The following is a 22,185-nucleotide window of genomic DNA, read 5'->3' on the forward strand; positions in this document are numbered from 1 at the left end:
AAACCAATAGGAGGGAATTTTTTTTTCACTCAGAGAATAGTTAAGTTCTGGAACGCGTTGCCAGAGGTTGTGGTAAGAGCAGAGAGCATAGCTGGTTTTCAGAAAGGTTTGGACAAGTTCCTGGAGGAAAAGTCCATAGTCTGTTATTGAGAAAGACATGGGGGGAATCCACTGCTTGCCCTGGATCGGTAGCATGAAATATTTCAACTCCTTGGGTTTTGGCCAGGTGCTAGGGACCTGGATTGGCCACTGTGAGAACGGGCTGCTGGGCTTGATGGACCATAGGTCTGACCCAGTAAGGCTATTCTTGTGTTCTACATAGCACCATTAGATATACCCAGTGTTATACAAAGGAAGAAACCTGGAAGAACAATACTCTGATACAAAGGAAGGGTCCACAGCACCACCCAATTAGAAACTGAGTTTATGGAAAGTAATGCACCGGGGCTTGAAATATGCTCACCTGTGTGGCAAAAAGGGGATGGCAGCAAGAAATAGTACCTCTTAGTTGTGTTTCTTAAAAATAATTCTCCTCATTTTATCACAGTCTCCTTTTTTAAAGTTAAATGTTAATGTTTGTGGATCCTTACTCAAACCCACACTGTATATGTTGTGTACTTCCCCCAACACACATAAGAACACAGGAATAGCCAATGGTCCATCTAGCCCAGTATCTTGTCTTCACGGAGGCCAATCCAAGTTACAAGTCCTGGGGAAAAAAAACCAAATAGTAGCAGTATTCTAGAATCTCAAAGAACAGAAACATTCTAGAACCCCAGATAGTAGCAAGATTCCATGCCACTGATCCAGGGCAAGCAATGGCTTCTCCCATATCTGTTTCAACAGCAGTTTATGGACTTTTCCTCCAGGAACTTGTACAAACCTTTTTTAAAACTGCCTAATAGTCTATGAAGAAAAACAGGAGCCTACATTATTTTACAGAATAGTTTGTGCCAGTTTCTTACCTTTTTGACGTTTCTTCTTTTTCTTTGACTACCAACCATTTCCCTCTGAATCCCTTTTCTGCTCCTGTGTCAAAACATGATATCATGTCAAGTGACTGAAGAACATGATTTATAAAATTATTTACCAAGTTTTTAGTACAACAGACATCTTTTAAAAACCATCCTATGTGGGCACACACAATTTAAAAATGCTAAAGTGTTCCAAAGTGGTGTTGATGGCTCCCTTAGTAAAAGGTTTCATATTATACACACATACAGTCTAACCATTATTTTTTCCTCTGGTATTACTGTTTTGACCAGATCTGCTAGTGTTCTGAACAGTTCCCTCAACATCTGTTTACAATTACAGGGGGTGGCCCCTTATCTGTGATTTCACTTATCTGTTGTTTACCAGGGGACCTCCTGTACTCTACCCTACCATGCCCACAGCCCCTCAATGTACCTCCTCAAATCTTCACTGGCAGCAACCCAAATGTGTCCTCAGGAGAGTTCAGACTGGCATGAGCAGCAGGCAAGATATGTTGCTCGCTACAGGTGAAGATTTGAGGGGGTACACTGGGAGGGGGGGCTGTGGGCACAGTGGGGAGTGATTGGTGCCTAGGCCACTTAAACTAGTGATAATAGCATCCACCATGATCTATGGTTTCAAGTATCCGCTATAGGTCTTGGAACCTATTACCTGAAGATATGGGGCCCTGCCCCTGTATTTCTATTCTTTATTATGAGTGTTCAAATAATACCAAATAATATTTACAAACATTAATCTTTATTCCTCTCTCTTTCAGTTTTTTTGGACTCATCTTAACAAACAGATTATGGGGATCCTGGTTCATAAAAGGAACTGCAGCTACCAATCTGAAGACCACTGTTTTTCAGCTACAATGAAAGGAGCAAGGGTAGAAAAGTGTTACTAAGCTGATATAACTTGTAAGACTGAATAAGTTAGCGTTTGTTATCCTTTTTTTTTCTACGCTTTGTTTTGAAAAATCAAATGAACAAATTAAACACAAAAAAATTATTAAAAATGTCATCACTGCTTTTTATATTTTGGTGACTGAAGTGTGCTCAGTTTTGAGCTGTGCATTAATTTAATGCCAGATCTGAAGGATGAAATGAGAACTGCAAAATCAAATCATGTAATCACAATGAAGCAATTTCTGTTGTATACAAAAGGGAGATTCAGTGCCTTAGCTCATTATACATCCTTGTAAAAGGTTCAAGCCCTTTTAAAAAAAAGATTTTCACAATCTGAAAATTTCTTTATTAATATAGATTTGTATGTGGCACTAAGGCACCACGATAGACAGCCCCCCACAAATTCGGCACTAATGCGTGTCAATAACACGACAGCACCATTTATAGAATCATGGCCATGCCATAAATAGGTGCTGCAAATGTAAGCCAGGATTTCTGTCACCTATTTGTGGTAAGAAATTTGACTATGGTGGTGTCTACCGACGCCTAAGGGTACGTCTGGCGTTAACCACGCCTATTATACCCTTAGGCGCTGGTATATGCCACCATAGTCGTGGTTTTGGCATCGTTTGTGGAGACAAAATCCTTTTTTCTTTTAATGAGTCTGCTTTTAAATGACACGATCAATTATCGCATTGACTAAAAGCAATTAAACCAATTAAGTTAGGCAACGGTAGGGCGGCTATTGTAGAATCCAGCCTTAAGAACATATTTAACACATTAAACATAACAGAGCTGAATGGTCCATCCAGTCTGCCTAATAGTTACATGCTTTATAAATTCAAGTTACAGTAAATTGTCTTTTTTTTTCTTTGATATTTCTAGGCCATAGATCATAAAGTCCGCCTGGTACTTTCCTTAGGTTTCTACTATTGGAGTTGCCATTGAAGCTCACTCCAGCCCATCCAAACCATCTTGTTTGCGGAATACAGATCGTAAAGATCTGCCCATCCCATCCCCATGTTCCAAATTACTGGAGTTCCCATCCAAGCCCTCCCCAGCCCATCCTAAACTGAATTACCATATACAGTCAAACCTCGGTTTGCGAGTGTTTTGCGAGACGAGCAAAAATTGCCTCACAAACTGAGCATCGACTCGATATGCAAGCCTCCACCCCCGAGAACTGGTATCACCCCCCCCCCCACAAGCCCTTACCGTGATTGGGCACCGTCACACAGCACCAACCCACAGGATGTGCTGGTGCCGAAAGAGCCTGCGATTGATCTCTGCTAGGCCTTGAGCATCTGCGCATGCTCAAGGTCTTCTGGCTCCTGCTCTCTCTAAGATTCTAATGAGATTCTCAGTTTCTCAAAAAATCTCATTAGAATCTCAGAACGGGAACCAGAAGGCCTTGAGCATGCGCAGATGCTTGGTGCTTCATGCCGGTGCCCGATCGCAGTAAGGGTTTGGGAAGGCGATGCCGGTTCTTGGGGGTGGGGTGGGTGAAGCCAGTTCCCGGGGGTGGGAGGGTCTTTTTGGGATGTGGTGGGGTGGGGTGAAAGCGCACCAGTGGCCTCGGGGGTGGGTTTTTTTAGGATGTGGAACGAATCATCCGAGTTTCCCTTACTTTCTATGGGGAAACTCTCATCGATATACGAGCACTTTGGTTTACGAGCATACTTCTGGAACGTATTATGGTCATAAACTAAAGTTGCACTGTATGGACAGACTGTACAAGTCTGCCCAGTATCAGCCTTAGTTCTTCAATTTATACCCTACTTATTAGAGATCCTCTGTGTTCATACCATGCTTTTTTTTTTTTTTTAATCTGTCACAGTTTTTTTCTCTCCACCACCTCCCTCAGGTCATTCCAGGCTTCAACCACCCTCTCTGTGAAAACTAATTTCCCAACACCTCAATTCATACCTTCTAGTTTTACCATTTTCCCTTCTCTGGAAAAGATTTGGCTCTGTATTAATACAGACATTTTAAATAGTTGAAAAATAAATCTCATGTCTTTCCTCTCCTCAAGAGTATACATATATTCAGGTCTTTCACTCTCTTTTTGTACTACTTTTGGCACAAACCCCCTACCATTTTTGTTGCCTTTCTCTGGCCAGCTTAAAGTCTTCTTATATCATTTGCCAGATATAGTCTCCAAAATTGAACACAATACTCCAATTGGGGCCTCAACTTCTTCTTTTCTGCTGGTTGCATCTCTCTCTATACAGCCTAGCATTCTTTTGGATACAGCCACTGCCTTATCATACTGTTTCTTTGCCTTCAGATCCTCGGACACTGTCAACCCCAAGGTTCCTCTCCCCGTCCATGCATATCAACCTCTCACCTCCCAGCATATACTGCTCCCTCAGATTTTACTCCCCAAATACATCACACTGCACTTCTTTGCATTGAATTTTAGTTGCCAGACCATTCTTCTAACTTTGCAGATTGTTTGTCATTTTTTCCACTCCCTCTGGGGTATCCACTCTGTTACAAATCTTGGTATCATCCACAAAACTTACTTTTAAACCTTCGGCAATATCACCCAAACATATTGAAAAGAATCGACCCCAGCACCAATCCTTGAGGCAATCAGCTATTCAATTTTCCTTCCTTCGAGTGAATTTCATTAATCATAATCCTCTGGAATCTGTTTGTCAACCAGTTCTAATCCAGTTCACCACACTGGGTCCTAACTTCAGCCCATCAAGTTTATTCAAGAGTCTCCTATGAGGAATCGTGTCAGACTTTGCTTAAATCTATGTAAATTACATCCAGCACACATCCTAGATCCAATTCTTTGGTCGCCCAGTCAAAGAATTCAATCAGATTCATTTGGCACAATTTACATTTAGTAATATCATGTTGCCTCAAATCTTGTAACCCATTAGATTCTAGAAAATTCACTATGCTTTCCTTCAGTAATGCTTCCACTATTTTTGCAGTAATTGAAGTGAGGCTTGTAGTTTCCCACTTCATCTCTGCGACCACTTTTGTGAAGAGGGGACCACATTCCTTTTTCTCCAATCCCATGGAACCACTCCATCTCCAAGGATTTATTAAACAAACTTTAATGGGACCCACTAGAACCTTTGACATCCCTCAATATCTTGGGATGAATCCTGTCCAGTCCCATGGCTTTGCTCACCTTCAAATTTTTCATAAACACTTCCATGAACAGCACAGTATCCATTTCATTTTCATGTGTAACTTTGCCACAAACAGCAGTCCTTCTCCAGGATTTTCTTCCATGGAACATAGAACAGAAGTATTTGTTTAGCACATTTGCTTTTTCCTCGTTACTCTCCACATAGTAGTTTATAGTTTCTTTCAGTCTTGCAATTCCATTTTGTGTCTTCTTCCTTTCACTAATGTACCTGAAAAATGTTTTGTTTCCCTTTTTTACATTTCTAGCTATTTGCTCTTCTGCTTTTGCCAGATGGTTTCTTTCAGTTTCATCCAGTATTCCTCTTAATTTTTAAAAATATTTTATGAATGCTAACTTTTGCCTTTATTTTCTCTGCTGCTAATTTGATGGACCATATTAGTTTCCTTTTTATCTTGTTTATTTTCCTTACATAAAAGTCAGTAACCATTTTTATTGCTCCTTCCAGCTTGGACTACTGTTTTTCCATTTCCTTTATGTCCTCCCATATCAGCTCTTTCTTCAGATACTCCCTCATTTTACTGAAGTCTGCACGTTTGAAATCTAGGACTTGAGTTTTGTGTGGCCAACCTTCATTTTAGCTGTTATATCAAACCAAACCATTAACGCAAATTAAAATATATGAATTTATAATGTATGAAAATTATCTTGCACCGACTATGTATATTTTTATGCAGCAATGACTACATATTCAATTATGTACAGTGTTAATACTACATGAAAATAGCATGATGCTTCAAGATAAAGATATGCTACTTTTAAAGAGCAAACTTCAAAAGTAATTTACACAATAATGATTTACATGGATAAAATGATGTCTAAAAATTAGCCTCAGCTTTTTATAACTAAAAGTACATATAGAGTTCAATTAAGTATATACTTATGGAATATTGAAGGGAGGCATTCTTGAGGGCTTGTTTTAAAAGGGATCAGAAAATAACAGTATATATTTGACTTCCCTGTTATAGGAGTGGGAAAAGATGTTATTTAGTAATGCCAAAGCGGTGAGGTAAGAGTGCTGCTGGAATTTTGCCACGGCCAAAATCTGCTGCTTTGAGGGTCGTTAAAACAATTTTTTAAACAAGACTCCAGAATGTTATGGCATCAGAGAGAGGCACGCTGGAGAGCATAGGAGCAGTAGATCTCCCTGGGCTTGAAACCACCTCGTCCTGATGCCAGAGTTCCTCCTCCTCAACCTCAGATTACTAGTTCCCTGAAAAGTACTAATAGACAAACACATCTTTTCCAAAGACACAGTAGTATTACTGTTTGAGGCTTGTGCAGATGAGGACAGAGCTTGCTGGAATGGGGCAGGGACTTGAAAAGAGTTCCCGTGGGAATGGAGAAAAATTTGTTCCCATGTCATTCTCTACTTTTTCTTTATTTTGTTAATTCCTATATATTGATGCAAACTACTGCTAACAATTGCACTATACCAAATCTTGAAACTTCCTTAAAGGTTCTCCCTTTCAATGATAGCCATTATAGTGGAGTTGGAGTCAATTTTGGGAACCTGGATTCGGAGTTGTGGGTACCAGAAACTGAGGAGTTGGCATATTTATCTACCAGCTCCACAGCCCTGGTCAAAGACCTTCAATATGGTAACAGGCCACTGGTCAATTTTCAAAGAATTCCAAGACACTTTCAAAATAAAAACCAATTTATTAAAGAATAAGGGCCAAATTCTGTAATTGGTGGCTAACAAAGACAGGCGGCTAAAGTTAGGGAGTCTACTGCATGTCAATTACTTAAGCGTCCATTACAGAATCGCACTTAGCGGCTCCTAACTTAAAAAACTTAGGCACCTGTAGTGTAAGCCAGGGTTTAAAGGCCTACATTATAGGTGTCATTCAAGAATATTCTGCTGTTAAGGGCACTACAGAAGCTTGAAAGGGATTATCTAGTCTTAGCATATCCAGAACTTTATCAATTACCATTACACTTGAATGAACTGATGTAGTGCCACTGCATTAATGAACATGCAAGGAGAGAAGTCGCATGAGGTCCTTCACTAGAGTATTCCACAGCCATCTGAACCTGTAGAAAAAAAAATGGTAATTACTACATAAACATATCTGAGTCTCAGGTTCCTGAACTTAGCATGTTGTCGCTGATCATTTTACCCAAGACCATAGATTATTTTTTATTATTTGGATCTATTAACTGTCTTTTCCATGAAGAGATGCACCCACAGTGGTTTGGATTCAGCACTGGAGAGTTGTATGTTGTTGTTTGTGGTCTTATATACTGCCCCACCCTCCGAGGCAGTTAACAAGAATCAATTGCATGCTACACTACGATGGAAATTGTTTCAGAACAGTCATTAATACACAGTTTGTTACAGTCCAGTTTTGCTTTCTGATGCATTGAGTTCAGGGACAGTATACCATATATACAATACTCAGATATAAACTGAGGTATGTTGCTTAGCTTGTTGGCTACACATGTTGGCAGGAGGCAGTGAAAACAAACCTTAATCAATGTACCTGCAGCTGAAAAAAACAACCCCTGTGGTCCTGGATGAAACCACGGTATTGGTCTAGTTCTATCTAAGGTTACCAGATATCCAGGAAAACCCAGACATGTCCTCTTAGAGGACTGTACAGCTGCCCAGAGGGATTTCCAAAACCCAGCAATTTGTCTGGGTTTTGCAAAGCCCCAAACTCAGGGCCACATCTGGAGGACCTCTGTGCATGAACGGATGGCAACTGGATGACATTATGCACATGCATGGAGGCCCTCCAGACACAACCCTGAGCTCAGGGAAGGAGACATGAAGTTAGTGTGGGAGAGGGACTGGAGGCAGAACAGGGCAGGGCCACATGGTTTTTTTAAAAGAGGAAATCTACTGTGTTTCCCTGAAAATAAGCCCTAACATGATTTTTAAAGATGCTCCTAATATAAGCCCTACCCCCAAAATAAGCCCTAGTTACGAATGACCCCTCCCCATAATGTCCCCGACTCCATCCCTGACACTAGTGCTGCCCGATTTGCTGAAAAAAAAAAATCAGACTCATCAATTCAGCAACCCCACCCTGGTGAGACCTGGCATATCTCCACTCCGAGGCCTCCTAAAGCAGCAGCGGTGCTCAGAACGGGCTTCTTTGAGGCCTTCCCCCTGCCGCATCACTGATATCATCAGTGATGCAGCAGAGGGAAGGCCCAAATGGGAAAGTCTGCGTAGCAGCCCGTTCAGAACGCTGCTGCTGCTGCTGTTTGTGGAGGCATCAGAGCGGAGGTATGCCAGTCTGGGAGGGTCAGTGGGGTTCTACTGCACAGGGGGATGGGAGGGATAAAATGATGCTGCACAAGGGGATGAGAGGGGGGGAGAAAGGAAAGAGTAAGAATTGGGGTGGAGGAGAGGAAGAGAGAGATGATTGTTGTACATGAAAATATAAGACATGCCCCGAAAAAAGCCCTAATGCGTTTTTTTGGACCCCAAATTAATGACACTGTCCTATTTTCATGGAAACATGGTAGTAACTCTAGTTCTACCTCTCCCACACTGGATAACGGTAGAAAATTCAGATAAAGATTCTCATTACAATTCAATATGGGTTACTTAGTTGAGAAGGGAAACTTAGTAGATACCCAACCTGAATTAAACTAAAAATTTGTTGTTTTTTCTTCTCCTTGGCTATTTCTGGGCAAGAATCCAAAGCTCTGCCCGGTACTGTTCTTAGGTTCCAACTACTGAAGTCTCCGTCAAAGCTCACTCCAGTCCATCTACACCTTCCCAGCCATTGAAGCCTTCCCCAGCCCATCTTCCACCATATACAGACTTTCCCTTCCTTTGTCTTTCTTATTTTTACCGATTCACTTTCTGTTAATATGATCTGGATGATTATTTTGCCTGAGTTTGTTACTTTATAAATAAATTCTTTTTTAAAAGGTTTTTGTTTTACATACAGGCAGTCCCTGGGTCACAGATACCCAACTTAAGTATGACTTGTACTTAAAAACACGGTTGTGGCTTCATTTGATTTCATTGAGAAGTATTTCCAGTGGCATAGACTCCTAGACTTCTCCTGTAGCAGATTCAGAAATGATTCATGGCCACATTAAGAACAGTGTGTGGTTGTGCATGCTGTACCTTAGAGCAGGGGTGCCCACACTTTTTGGGCTTGCGAGCTACTTTTTAAAATGACCAAGTCAAAATGATCTACAACAATAAAATTTTAAAAAACTGTATACAAACTGTAAGCACACTGTATGCAGAGAAAATATTAATTATCATTCATATTCTGGGTTTTTTTCCAAGGAGGTCAAGGCAGATGACTTTATGCAATGTCACCTCCAGTAACAACTATACAAAAATAGACAAATATACCCCCTCCCTTTTTACTAAACCGCGATAGCAGTTTTTAGCATAGGGAGCTGCACTGAATGCCCTGCGCTAAAAACGCTATTGCGGTTTAGTAAAAGGGGGCCATAGTGCAAAATATAGACAGCAGATATAAATTCTCAAAACGGACACATTTTGATCACTAAATTGAAAATAAAATCATTTTTCCTACCTTTGTTGTCTGGTGATTTCATGAGTCTGTTGTTGCACTTTATTCTTCTGATTGTGCATCCAATATTTCTTTCCTTTTTTCAGCCTCCTGTATGCTTCCTCTCCTCCAGCCCTCATTCCCTCCCCAAACATTTTCTTCCTCTCTCCCTGCCCCCTCTCCTTTCTATTTTTTCCTACCCCCTTTCTTTCTTTCTCCCTCCCCTCCCCCAAGCCACTGACGCTGCCATCGGAGAACAGGCCGCCACTGTGTTCTGAGCTCTCCCTGCTTCCACGCCGTAAAGAGGACACAGAAGCGCCAGAACCAACCTTCCCCACCCAAAGTCAATTCTAACGTCTGAGAGGAAGTTCCGGGCCAGCCAGGCAGCGATTGGATGGCCCGGAACTTCCTTTTCAATGTCAGAATTGACGTCGGGTGAGGAAGGTTGGTCGGCCCAGCGCTTCAGCATCCTCTTTACAGTGTTGGGAAGTAGGTAGAAGGCGAAGGCAACACGAGTCTATTGCGGAGCCCGGGATGGGCTCTGCGATCGACTCACATTGCCTTCGCCATCTACTGGTCGATCGCGATTGACCTTTTGGGCACCCCTGTCTTAGAGCAGTGTCCCGCAAACTTTCTCGAGCTGCAGCACACTAAAGGTAGTAGCTGCAGCTCGAGGTACCTGGAAGTGCATGTGCTTGCATGATATCATCATGTCAATGTCTGCGCATAGGCGAAGGCCCTTCAGCCAGGCACTGAGACACCAGTGGAGGGGGCCAGCAGGGAAGAGGGCTGGAGAGGAGAGGCGTTAGCGCAGGCTGATTGCGACAAGAGGCACGTTCAGTAGGCAGTCAGCCGGTGCCTCTCCTCCCCAATGTGCCGTGGCACACCTGAAATCTCAGGAGGCACACAGTTTGCGATACACTGCTTTAGAGGGAACACTGTAGAGGCAGTTGGCCCTTTTGTCAGCTGGGAACAGAGGTAAGCAGCAAGAATCTTAAAATCTGCAAATTCTGAGTTACATACAAATCTGACTTAAGCAGAACTTTAAAAACGTAACTCGTTCTTAACCCAGGGACTGCCTGTATACACATTCTTGAAACAGCCAAGTATTATTATCTCCTATGTACGAGGGGGTGCTGAAAAGTTTTCAGCTCACCCAAGCGGAGAATGGTGTGGCTATGGTTCAATAAATGATCTAAAACAATGTCAAAACAGAGAATTTTGTTTATGTAAGTTGGCACTTAAGGAAATAAGATTTAGCTACAGTGAGAAAATAACACTCAGAATTTAGGAAGTTGGTTGGTTGTGCTGAGAACTTTTCAGCACCCCCTGGAATGTAATAAAAGTGAGCCAAGTATAGGACAAATCGAGTCATTATGACATCACAGATGACATTGGCTCTTATTGGTGGACTGAGGCATTATGACATCACAATCTCAGCTCTGGTTACCAGACACTGAAACTCTTCACACTAGTGGGGAGTGCTGAAAGGTTCTGCGTCCAACGAAGACAATGATGTAAAACAATGTCAAAACATAGAATTTTGTTTATGGAACTTAAGGACTAAGGTAAACATTCTTTTAGCTAGTGACAAAATAAAGCTCAGAATTTAGGAAGTTAGTTGGTTGGACAGAGAACTATTCAGCACCCCCCTGGTATGTAATAAAAGTGAGCCAAGTACAGTATAGGACAAACAAGACATTATGACATCACTGATGAGGTTGGCTCCTATTGGTGGAATGAGGCATTATGACATCACAATCTCAGCTCTGGTTACCAGACACTGAAACTCTTCACACTAGTGGGGAGTGCTGAAAGGTTCTGCGTCCAACGAAGAAGACAATGATGTGAAACAATGTCAAAACATAGAATTTTGTTTATGCAACTTAAGGACTAAGGTAAACATTCTTTCAGCTACAGTGACAAAATAAAGCTCAGAATTTAGGAAGTTGGTTGGTTGGGCGGAGAACTTTTCAGCACCCGCCTGGTATGTAATAAAAGTGAGCCAAGTACAGTATAGGACAATCAAGGCATTATGACATCACTTATAATAATAATAATGGTTTATATACCGCAGGACCGTGAAGTTCTATGCGGTTTACACTGATTATAAATGTTACAGATTGAGTAGAATTGATATAGTTGGCTTCTATTGGTGGAATGAGGCATTATGACATCACGGATGAGGTTGGCTCCTATTGGTGGAATGAGGCATTATGACATCACAATCTCAGCTCTGGTTACCAGACACTGAAACTCTTCACACTAGTGGGGAGTGCTGAAAGGTTCTGCGTCCGAGACAATGATGTGAAACAATGTCAAAACATAGAATTTTGTTTATGCAACTTAAAGTCTAAGGTAAACATTCTTTTAGCTACACTGACAAAATAAAGCTCAGAATTTAGGAAGTTGGTTGGTTGGGCGGAAAACTTTTCAGCACCCCCTTGGTAAAACGTCACTCTGGTTGCTTCAAATATACGATAGCAAAACTTTGGGGACAATATTAACATGCCCCATTAAGCAACTAGTTGTTTATTCCATGTTCATCGATTTCACGCTGACCCGACACGTGAAGCACAACTTTCCTCAGGAACACGTTAAGGTATTATCTAGTCCAACCGAACTAACCGCGCACTCTAAACTAAGCACAAGCCAGAAAAGTAAACAAATAAATAGCCGGCAGGAATGAGAAACTCCCGCACCAATTTGTTATTCATAACAACTAACACAAACCTCGCTTCCCAGCTCTCCGAGTCGACCCCGCAGCTTTCGCGATCCCGTTCCCAATCAAGGCAGCCCCCGAGCGCGTTTACCAATGAAAACGGAGCTCGGCAAACAGACAGCCTAGTGGAACCAATCAGCGGAGGAGAGAGAGCGCAAGGAGGAGGTTCTCTCGGCTGTTAAGGGGCGCGAGAAGAATCTGAGCCAATGGGGAGCGGGGACAATTTAGAGCGAGCGAGAGAAAAAAAAAAAGAGCGCGTGGACCTCAGTTAAAAAAAAAAAAAAAACTGCCGACGAGGGCGGCTCGAACGGGACTGGGCCGAAGCTTCGCGTGACGTACGGTGCGGGCCAATGGCGAGAGAGAGGAAGAGAGGCGCGTGGGCGTTCTCCCCTCCCCGGTGGGCGCGCGCCGAGAAGCTCTAGCGAGCGGCTTCGTCTTGCCTCTCGCGGCGGAAATGGGGGCCGGCTTTCTCCCGGCGGCCGACGGCCTCTTCTGGTACCTGGGTGTGGTAGCTTCCGTCTGGCTCGGCCTTCGGGCCGGGTACCGCTTGCTGAGCGGGATACGTGTCTGGGTGCTGGGGGATGGAGCGCAGGTGGGCCCGAGGCTCGGGAAATGGGCAGGTGAGTCGGTGCGAACGGCTCTCCCCCCCCCTCCCCTCTCTCTCTAGAACGGGGGCGGGAGTACAAGGCCTAGCCCGGTCTCTCGGCGCAGCCGTGCCGGCTGAATTATGTTCTTTGGGGAGGGGGGGGGGGCTCCTTTTCCTGGACTTCAAGCCTGCTCGATGAAAATGTTCGAACCCTTGGGCGCAAAATGGTCCTGCAGAGTCCAAAGATCGCCAGTGTCGTGCAGGGATCTCCTGAGTTTCCAGGACCTGATCCATCTGGCTCTCCAAACATAAGGAGACCTAGGAAAAAAAAATGTTAACAGTAACAAACAACCGGGGGGGAGACTCGAGTTTTGTCAATAGCCCCCCCCCCCTTGTTTGTTTGTGTTACCTGCGAGCTTATGTCCAATACATTGAGTTAAAACAGGAAGTTTTCTCGCTATTATAGACCAATCTTTAGGAAAACAGTAAAGTTGTGTTTCATCTAGAGGAGGCAAGCAGGGGCAGCCCAAATTGACAAAGCAATGAAAAGGAAATCCTGCCAGGTGCAAAAGGCAAGACACTAGCACTAAGGTTAATTAAATCTAAAGGCTAAAATGAAGATAATTATTAATCAGTTTTGCTCTCTTAGTTTCAAAGTGTTTCTGTTGGTATTTTAAAAATCCATTTATTTATTTAGTTTTGTAATATTTTCCAAATGAGTGGCTACCCTGTACTGGTTTGGAGTTGATTTCGAATCTGTTGTGGCCTAAAATTATGTTCATGCTCTTATTTAAAGTACTACGCATGTTTCCATGAACAAGGAAGTAGCTGTGCACATTCGGCCATGGGATGACGTCTTTCTTTGTGGCTCTCTTTAAAGCTCAGGGAATCTCAAGGCTTTCCTGGGTGGGTGTTCTACTGTAGTGACTGCCCCCTGACAAGTCAGTTTCATTTATCTCCCAGCATATCTGCATTTATCATAAAATGCTCCCCCCCCCCCCCCCCCAAGAAACGCTAGGACATTTTTTTCAGTGATAAGGAGTACTGCCAGCTGAGTTATTACCTGGCACCAATGGTGCTTATGGTTTTAGTTTTAATATACTGCCTGTAGAATGAACATCGAGTGGTTTACAATAAAAATCCAAAGAAAACTAACACCAGCCGTCTCATGTTTGCTTAGATTGCCTGCTTGTGTGCAGATTACCGCTTGGCCCTTCCATCTCTGAGTGAGGCCAAGGAATTAAAGAATGACATGGGGACAAATTTGTCCCTGTCCCCACAGGATATCTGTCCCAACCCCATCCTTGCAAGCTCTATCCGCATCTGCACAAGCCTCAAACACTTTGTGTTCATTGTTTGTGCAGATTTGTCCCCATGTCATCCTCTACAAGAATAACAGCCAAACGCAAACTGAAGTTAAAACATAAAGACCTTTGTGGGAGCGTACTTGGAGAATCAACACTAAATGGCAGTATTCATCGAAGTATCTCTCCATGAGCAGTGGCTTAGATCCCTCTTTTATTGATATATCATTCCATCTTAAGTTATTCATATGTAATCTAGTACATAACCAATTGCATTACAGCATCTCAATTAACTTCCAATCATAAGTTGCATACTCTTGCAATTTGTCATGACCATGTTTGGTTAGTTGGTCATAAGTTGTAGTTTGTTTTTTTTACACCATTACATCATTATTACTTCTAACATTAGCAAAAAGTAAAATATTTTACTTGTATAAATGCAATTAGTTTCAATCTTAGCAGTTTATAGGGTTACATCTAGACTTTCTGAAATCATCATCTATTTCAATGCTTCTAAACTCTTCATTGTATTATAGTTCTCTTCTGCATTCTGCCTATGCCTCTTGTTCTGATAAAACAGAATTCTCTATTCTTCTAGTGCACTACTTCTCTTTTACTGGTAGGGGACTTTTTCATTACCTCATGTCAGGGGATACAGCAGATGAAATAAACTTATTTATAAGCAACAATTTACCAGCAACTACAACTAGGACTTATTTTCGGGGATAGGGCTTATATTAAGACCTACCCCGAAAATCATACTAGGGCTTATTTTTGGGGTAGGTCTTATTTTGGGGGAAACACGGTACTACTATGTTTTCTACTACCATTACTACTACATCTGCAAGACAAATCAACTACGTAATGGGCTGTATAGTGAATATAAATGTTAATTTTTATCTGACTCTCATGGACCCCAAGTTAAGAACCTGTGCTAGAGTTACCTAGAATATTCTAGACCAAGCCAAAGTTATTCTTTTGGTACATCTTTGGTATTATCAGATTTGTTTTTCATGGCTCCTTTTGTTAGCATAGGACCAATTGCTGTGCTTGGGAATTTAGGCCACATTATTGATGCAGCAAAATGACTGTCTACTGTGCCACTCTTAGATAGATTCAAGAGTTCATTGAAAACCTTTTTGTATAGGGATGCTTTCGAAATCTAAACTTTGAAGCTTGGCACAACTGACCCTTAGAATGCCCACTGATTAAATCTCATTGCTATTCACTAGTGCTGCCTGATTCAGGAAAAAAAAATCAATTTTGATTCAGCCTATTTAATCAATTTTTCAATTTGATTTTTCTGCCCAAGTGGGTGTTTTTTTCAAACATCCTGGTGGATTTATTTTATAGCCTCTTCACCCCCTTTGCCTTCTCTTACCCACACTGGTGCTGTGGTGTAAACAAAATAAATAAAACAAAAAAGACTTTTCCTCTCTCTGTTAAATCCTAGCTCACGTTTGCGGTCTAACACCAGCTCTGGCAGGGTACACATTTCAAATCTGACGTATTGTAATCACAAAACAGAAAACAAAATTATTTTTTCTACCTTTTGTTGCCTGGTCATTATTCAAATCTTGTTGGTCCCAGGCTCTGGTTGTCTTCTGATAACTCGCTTGCTAGGGTGTCCTTTCTTCATGCTAACCATCCATCTTCCATCTCTGCCCTCCCCTCCCCCAGAGGTCTGGCATCTTCCCTTTTTTCATCTCCATCCACACAGCTGCAACGATGGACCCCACCATCCCCAGATCCACTATCTCTCCTTTTCTCAACTACCCTTTCATCCAGCATCTCTCCCTCATTCCCCAGTGTAACATTTCTCCTTCCTTCCTTTCTGCCTCCCCATTCATCTCACCCTCTCCATGAGTCCAATACTTTCTGCCTCCTGCATGCTTTCTCTTTCTGTCCTTGCCTCTTTCCTCAGTGGCATCCCACCCCCCAACCCAACATGCTCTCTCCCCATGCACCATCTCACCCTCCCCTCCATGTGTAGCACCTTTCCTTTCAATCCCTTTCTGCCAGGTCCAGCAGCACCTCTTCTCCCTTCCCTGCTTCCCCTGTCCAGCAGTACCCCTTCTCTGTGTAGTTCTAGACAAGGGCCCCCCTCCCCAAGGCCTGGCCCCCATTCTTTCCAGGTCCTCCTGCTTCCCCTCGGGCTCCCCGCTCTTGCCGCAGCCTGCAGAGAGGATCGCCGGTGCTCTACACGATCATTGCAGGCTACCACCATCCTCAGAAGCAGTTCCCTCTGACATGATCCTGCCCCTGACTTCAGAGAAGGGGGCGGGACCTTGTCAGAGGGAATGTGCTTCTGAGGACAGTGGTAAGAGCGGGAGGCCGGAGGATGCAGCAAAGAGCGCCAAAGCACGGAACAAGGTAAAACCAGGATTTCTGCAGCTCTTCCCGACTGACCCTCCCTAGTCCCCCTAAAGTAGGATCGGCAGGTCAGCATGAGGCAGCGCTGCCGCTCCTGCTTTGGGGAGGGAGGGAGGGTCGGTCACCGAATCGGCCAGGCCAATTTAAAAAAAAATCAAATCAATTTGAATCTATTCAAATTGGGCAACACTACTATTCACACATGATGTGCTGCATTTGCTTTTATCCCAACCCAATTGCTTTATCCCTCATTGTTTTCTTTTCTATAAACATTGTAGTTCTACCACCTCTCCCCTTGTCTCAGGTTTGTCCATTGTCCAAGTTTGTCCACGTTTTTATTCTAAACATTCTTGCCTCCCTATTTTAGGGATGTACACAGCTTAGAAGTTTTTATAAGCGTTAGTATCAAATTTTTAATAAACTTGATTCACAACCTTAGCTGCAGTAGCTTGGCTGGTCTTGTTTTACCTGTTTGGGGCGTTTTGTTGGAACGACCAGAAAATCCTATGGTTTTAAAATAATTTATTTTATTGAATGGTGTGTAGAGCTCTCTTGGGATCTTTGTTACTCACTTTCAATAGTATTACATTTCTGGTTTCCACTATTAGAGCATACCATGACTAAATTAACAATAAACCAATAATGAAATGGTCTTTTATCGTTTTATATGAGGGTTTTTTTTGTACTAGACTGCTTACCGTTTTTATCCACCACTCTTTGTGAGACTTGACCTGGTACTACTCAGAATTACCATTTGAGCTATTGGAACAGGCAATGAACACTCATCCATTATTCTCCTTATACTCTGCTTTTCCCAAAAAGTGGTACGATGGACTTATCTTAAATTTCTAGTAAAGATCATATCTGAATTTCATCTAAATAGTCGGTTGTCCTAATTATTTTCAACTTCATTCTCATCTGGCATGCTTTTCTACATACCCTGGACAACAGGTGTATACTAACATAGCATCTACAATATACACAATGAAAAAAATTGTTTCCACTTTTAATTTCCTTTAAGTCAAGTACACAGTTGAACAAATGCACCCTTTTGAACTGGATATTAGATTGCAGTAACTTTTTGTTATAGTTCAGTATCAAGTCTTTGGGTCACAAGTATCCATTAGTTTTGAGTAAAGTCCACACTGATAACCTCAGAGGTTTCTATATCAGATACTTGTAAAATGGTAACATGTTTGTCCAAGTGTATTCATTAGACACAACTTGACTAGACAGTGCTTTTTACCAAATAATGCTTAAAAAAAACAACCCAGACAAACCCTTAAGTGCTATGTATCCATCCACACAAAGAGCATTAAGGGTTGCTCAATTATTTAAAAACAAAACTCAAGGAAATTTTCTGGGTATTGGCCTGTGTGTATGGCAATATATCTCCACTCTACAGCTTGTCCACAAAGAAAATAGTGTGTATCTGTAATGAATTCGCTGTAAACGGGTGAAGAATACAACTTCCCTTTCTCCTGTCCCTTTTTCATATGAATCCAGCTCTATTGTGAGCTAATGTAGCAGGGGGATGCATTTACTAAACTGGAAATACCCATGCATTCTCAGGAGGCTGTGTCTGTTCACTTTCCTGGGCTTTTAGAATTGTGATAATCTGACGGGGAGCTGCCAAAGTTCTCATCCCATATGTTTGGCTACATTCCCATGCTGTCTGTGGAGAACTCTCATTGCAGACTACAACGGGAACTCACGGCAGCCATTTTGATGACGGCTCTGTACGGAGCAGGAGCATAGGAAGATCGCTCCTGCCCCATGTCACCGCTAGACCACTAGGTAAGATACTAGAGGCTCGGACAGCTTAAAAATAGAGGAAAACTTAAGACAAAAAAAATTGCAAATAACTGAATCCGCAGATACTGAAACCGTGGATACGGAGGGAGAAGTGTACTTCCTTTCTGCCAATGGTGGTTTCCAGGATCCATATGACTCAGGAAGTATGCCTCCCGGCCTTCTTGCTGACAGGAGTGAAAAGGAAAACAGAATTCTGAAGCGTCTGGATGTTTGTAGAGTCTTCATTCGGTACTTGGAGGTGACTAATAAGATTCACCTGTCCAACCACCTGTTTGTCCTCACAGAGAATGGTCAAGTTTCTGGAATCCTGCGGATTACAGGACCGGAGGCAACATGGATTCACTAGAGGTAGGTCTTGTCGGACAAATCTGATCAATTTCTTTGACTGGGTGACCAGAGAAATGGATAGAGGATATGTGGTAGATGTGGTGTATTTAGATTTTAGCAACGTTTTTGACATTGTTCCACACAGATGTCTAATAAACAAACTGAGTGCCCTTGGGATTGGTCCCAAAGTGACAGGCTGGGTCAAGAACTGGTTGAGTGGAAAGCGACAGAGGGTAGTGATCAATGGAGATCGCTCTGAGAAAAGGGGTGTTACCATTGATGTGCCACAAGGTTCTGTTCTTGGGCCTGTTCTTTTTAACATTTTTATAACCAATATTGCTGAAGGGTGTCGGGTAAGATTTGTCTCTATGCGGATGATACCAAAATCTGCAATAGAGTAGTGTGAATAACATGAAGTAAGATCTGGCAAAGCTTGGTCTGAAATTTGTCAGCTAAAATTTAATGCTAAGAAATGCAAGGTCATACATTTGGGCTGCAAAAACCAGAGGGAACGGTACAGTTTAGGAGAGTGAATAACTTATGTGCACAACGGAAGAGCGGGACTTGGGTGTGATTGTATGTGATGATCTTAAGGTGGCCAAACAGATTGAAAAGGTGACGGCGAAAGCTAGAAAGAAGGATGCTAGGTTGCATAGGGACAGATATGGCCAATAGGAAAAAGGAGATATTGATGCCCCTGTATAAAACTTTGGTGAACTTCATTTAGAATATTGTGTACAATTCTGGAGGCTGCACCTTCAAAAAGATATAAAAAGGATGGAGTTGATCCAGAGGAAGGCTACTAAAATGGTATGTGATCTTCATCATAAGGAGTATGGGGACAGACTCGATCTGTATACTTTGGAGGAAAGGCAGGAGAGGGGAGATATGATAGAGAGGTTTAATACCTACATAATGTAAATGTGCATGAGTCGAGTCTTTCGTTTGAAAGGAAACTCTGCAATGAGAGGGCATAGGATGAAGTTGAGGTGATAGGCTCCGGAGTAATCTAAGGAAATACTTTTTTACAGAAAGGGTGGTAGATGCGTGGAACAGTCTCCCAGAAGAGGTGGTGGAGATAGAGACTGTGTCTGAATTCAAAAGGGTCTGGGATAGGCATGTGGGATCTCTCAGAGAGAGAAAGATAACGGTTACTGCGGATGGGCAGACTAGATGGGTCATTTGCCCTTTATCTGCCTTTATGTTTCTGTGTATTCCATATCGATAAAATTAGAAACAAGTGATCTTAAAAAGTTGATTCTAATAGCCAATTTAATTACATCTACTCTACATGTGGTAATGTATCCTTTCCTGCAAACTGGCTTGTAGAGAGAGAGTACCTACAGCTTCAAGCAACTCCCCTATAGAGGTGGAGCCCCTGTCCACATCTCAGTTTTTGCTCTGCAAGTGAACTGTACAGAGGGGCTCTGATCTACTGCTCTTAGCTTTTTTTCTTTCTTGCATTTCAAGTTCATTTTTTCTGAGGCATTGGTGCCCTGAGACTCCATTCTTAGGATTTTCTGCCTAGGAAAGGGCACAGACCCGTGTGCTGGTCTGCAATTCTGCAGGGCAAGCCTGCTTGTGTTTTCTTGTGAGCTCAGGTTCCATTCCCCTTCTGAGTTTCTCAGTGGTTTGAGCACAGCCTGTGAGCACCCTGAGTAAGAACCCTCTTGGTATCTGGGTGCTGGCTGCATGTTTACCCACCCCTGTCGTGTTCCAAGGTCCCTGGGGAAGTGAAGGTCAATCTGACCAGCTTGCAGGCTGAAGATTCTGTGGTCTGGAGGAGTCACAGAAAGTATCTGAGACTGAAAAGTCCCTTCCTCCTTACATCTGCATTGAAAAAGCTGCAGGAAGGCACCAACAGAAAGCTGTGAGTAAAACCTCATTCATTCCTATGGGAGAATCGGGGTGGGTCAGAAAATTACAATTTTGAAGGTTCCTGGGGTTAGAGTTTAGATCTTTCACCTCCTAAATCCCTATTTCTGTGTTTTTGCATTTTTAAAAAAGTCTCCACGGGCTGTTTTTGGCACGATTTTACTGGTGGTGACCATTTTGGATTTCAAATGATCTTTTTTTCAACTACCATAATTAATACAGGGGATATTCATATATATTTGTTTGGACTAGCCACAGCACCAAGCATCTTTACCAAGGTTATGGTAGCAGTGGCCGCTCATTTCTGCATGGCGGGGATCCAGGTGCCACCCATACTTAGATGACTGGCTGAAGAGGAAGAAGACCAGGTGGTGACTCGAGTGGTCCATCTTTTGGAGGACCTGGGCTGGATGGTCAATTTCAAAAAGTCATTTGGTTCCAACCCAACAACTGGGGTACCTGGAAGTTTGGTTCGACAAGGCAGTGGGCTGTGGCGTTCTGCATAAGCCGTGCTAACAGAAGCTCCAGCAGCAAATAACGGAGCTACTGGCGAGACTGGTGCCTACTGCAAGGCATTACCTCCAGGTTCTAGGGTCAGTGGCGGTGACCGTAGAGATGGTACTGTGGGCGAGGGCTCTTATGCATTCCCAGCAGGACTCCATTTTTGTCCCACTGCTTGCTTCAGTCAGACTCACTCTAGCAGTCGCTTCCATGGCAAGCAGAGGTGAGGAGCAGCTTACAATGATGACTTCTGCCAGCCTCTCTTGAAGGGCATGTTGCTCCGCATAGACTCCTGGGTCATCCTAACAATAGATGCCAGCCTTTACGGCTGGGGTGCCCATTGCAACAGGGCCATTGATCTTCCTCAGAGAAAATGGTCTATCAGTCGCCTGGCACTGTGAGAGTGGCAGTGCTGCTTATAATTATCCGCACTATGAACCCTCATAAGGACAGTAGTTTGACAGTTTCCATTCCTAAAGTTTTCTAAAAAATGCAAACTGTTAAGTATGTAGTATCCTTTAAGCCAAATAACATCTGGGATGTTATTTGTTGAGTTAATATCCTTACTGCATAAGGCTGCATGACTAGAGATTTGAAGCTTTGATGAATTATAGTGCTGTACCTGTATATAATCACCATTAATTTTTTTTAAATGCATTTTAGCCTTTAAAGTAATTATACCAAACCTTCCTGTTTGAATCTCTCTAATCTCTAGACCAAGGTAGTTTGACCAGAGATTCAAAAATAGCTTAAGTACAGTAGAAGCCATTAATGAGCATTTACATTTTACTGTTAAGATAGGGGATTCTAACATTCTGCAAAGTTTGAGTTCAATGGATTGCTCTTTTTTATTTCAATTTTATTAATTTCCATGTATGAACTTCTTTATTGTGGATTTTTGACAAAATATAGCTGATTGCAAAAGGCCAGCATTCAGTGTTTTTCCTCTTGCTTCACTGGAAAACCTTGGTGGAGGGATGGGCTAGTGAGACAGTGTGTTTGTATTCCAGCAGTGTAGCTGAACCAGACAGGTCTGCTGCAGAGCATTTTATTTTTAGACTCTCGGTTGCCATTTTTATCTTGTAAAAATATTCATCAGTGTCTGGGTGACAGGCCATCGGTTTTTAGAAATGTGTCGGA

At 42.6% G+C, this 22,185-nt stretch overlaps 1 protein-coding gene and 1 long non-coding RNA gene across 4 annotated transcripts in view; both read left to right on the plus strand.

Annotated features, from left to right (window-relative positions):
- Positions 1-2,011, plus strand: part of LOC117352023 — a 59,146-nt gene extending 57,135 nt beyond the window's left edge. For 2 of the 3 annotated variants that reach the window (XR_004537557.1, XR_004537558.1), the window contains exon 3: positions 1,751-2,011. This is a non-coding gene — a long non-coding RNA (uncharacterized LOC117352023). The remainder of the gene's footprint in view (positions 1-1,750) is intronic. The other variant, XR_004537556.1, reaches the window with a different exon arrangement.
- Positions 2,012-12,553: 10,542 nt separating this feature from the next.
- The window catches only part of HSD17B12 (hydroxysteroid 17-beta dehydrogenase 12), a 71,967-nt gene continuing 62,335 nt past the window's right edge, over positions 12,554-22,185 (plus strand). The window contains exon 1 of the mRNA XM_033928370.1: positions 12,554-12,884. Coding sequence (XP_033784261.1) covers positions 12,719-12,884 — 166 coding nt within the window. The 5' untranslated portion in view covers positions 12,554-12,718. The remainder of the gene's footprint in view (positions 12,885-22,185) is intronic.

Source organism: Geotrypetes seraphini, chromosome 19 (assembly GCF_902459505.1).
Source record: "Geotrypetes seraphini chromosome 19, aGeoSer1.1, whole genome shotgun sequence".
NCBI classification, from domain to species: Eukaryota; Metazoa; Chordata; class Amphibia; order Gymnophiona; family Dermophiidae; genus Geotrypetes; species Geotrypetes seraphini.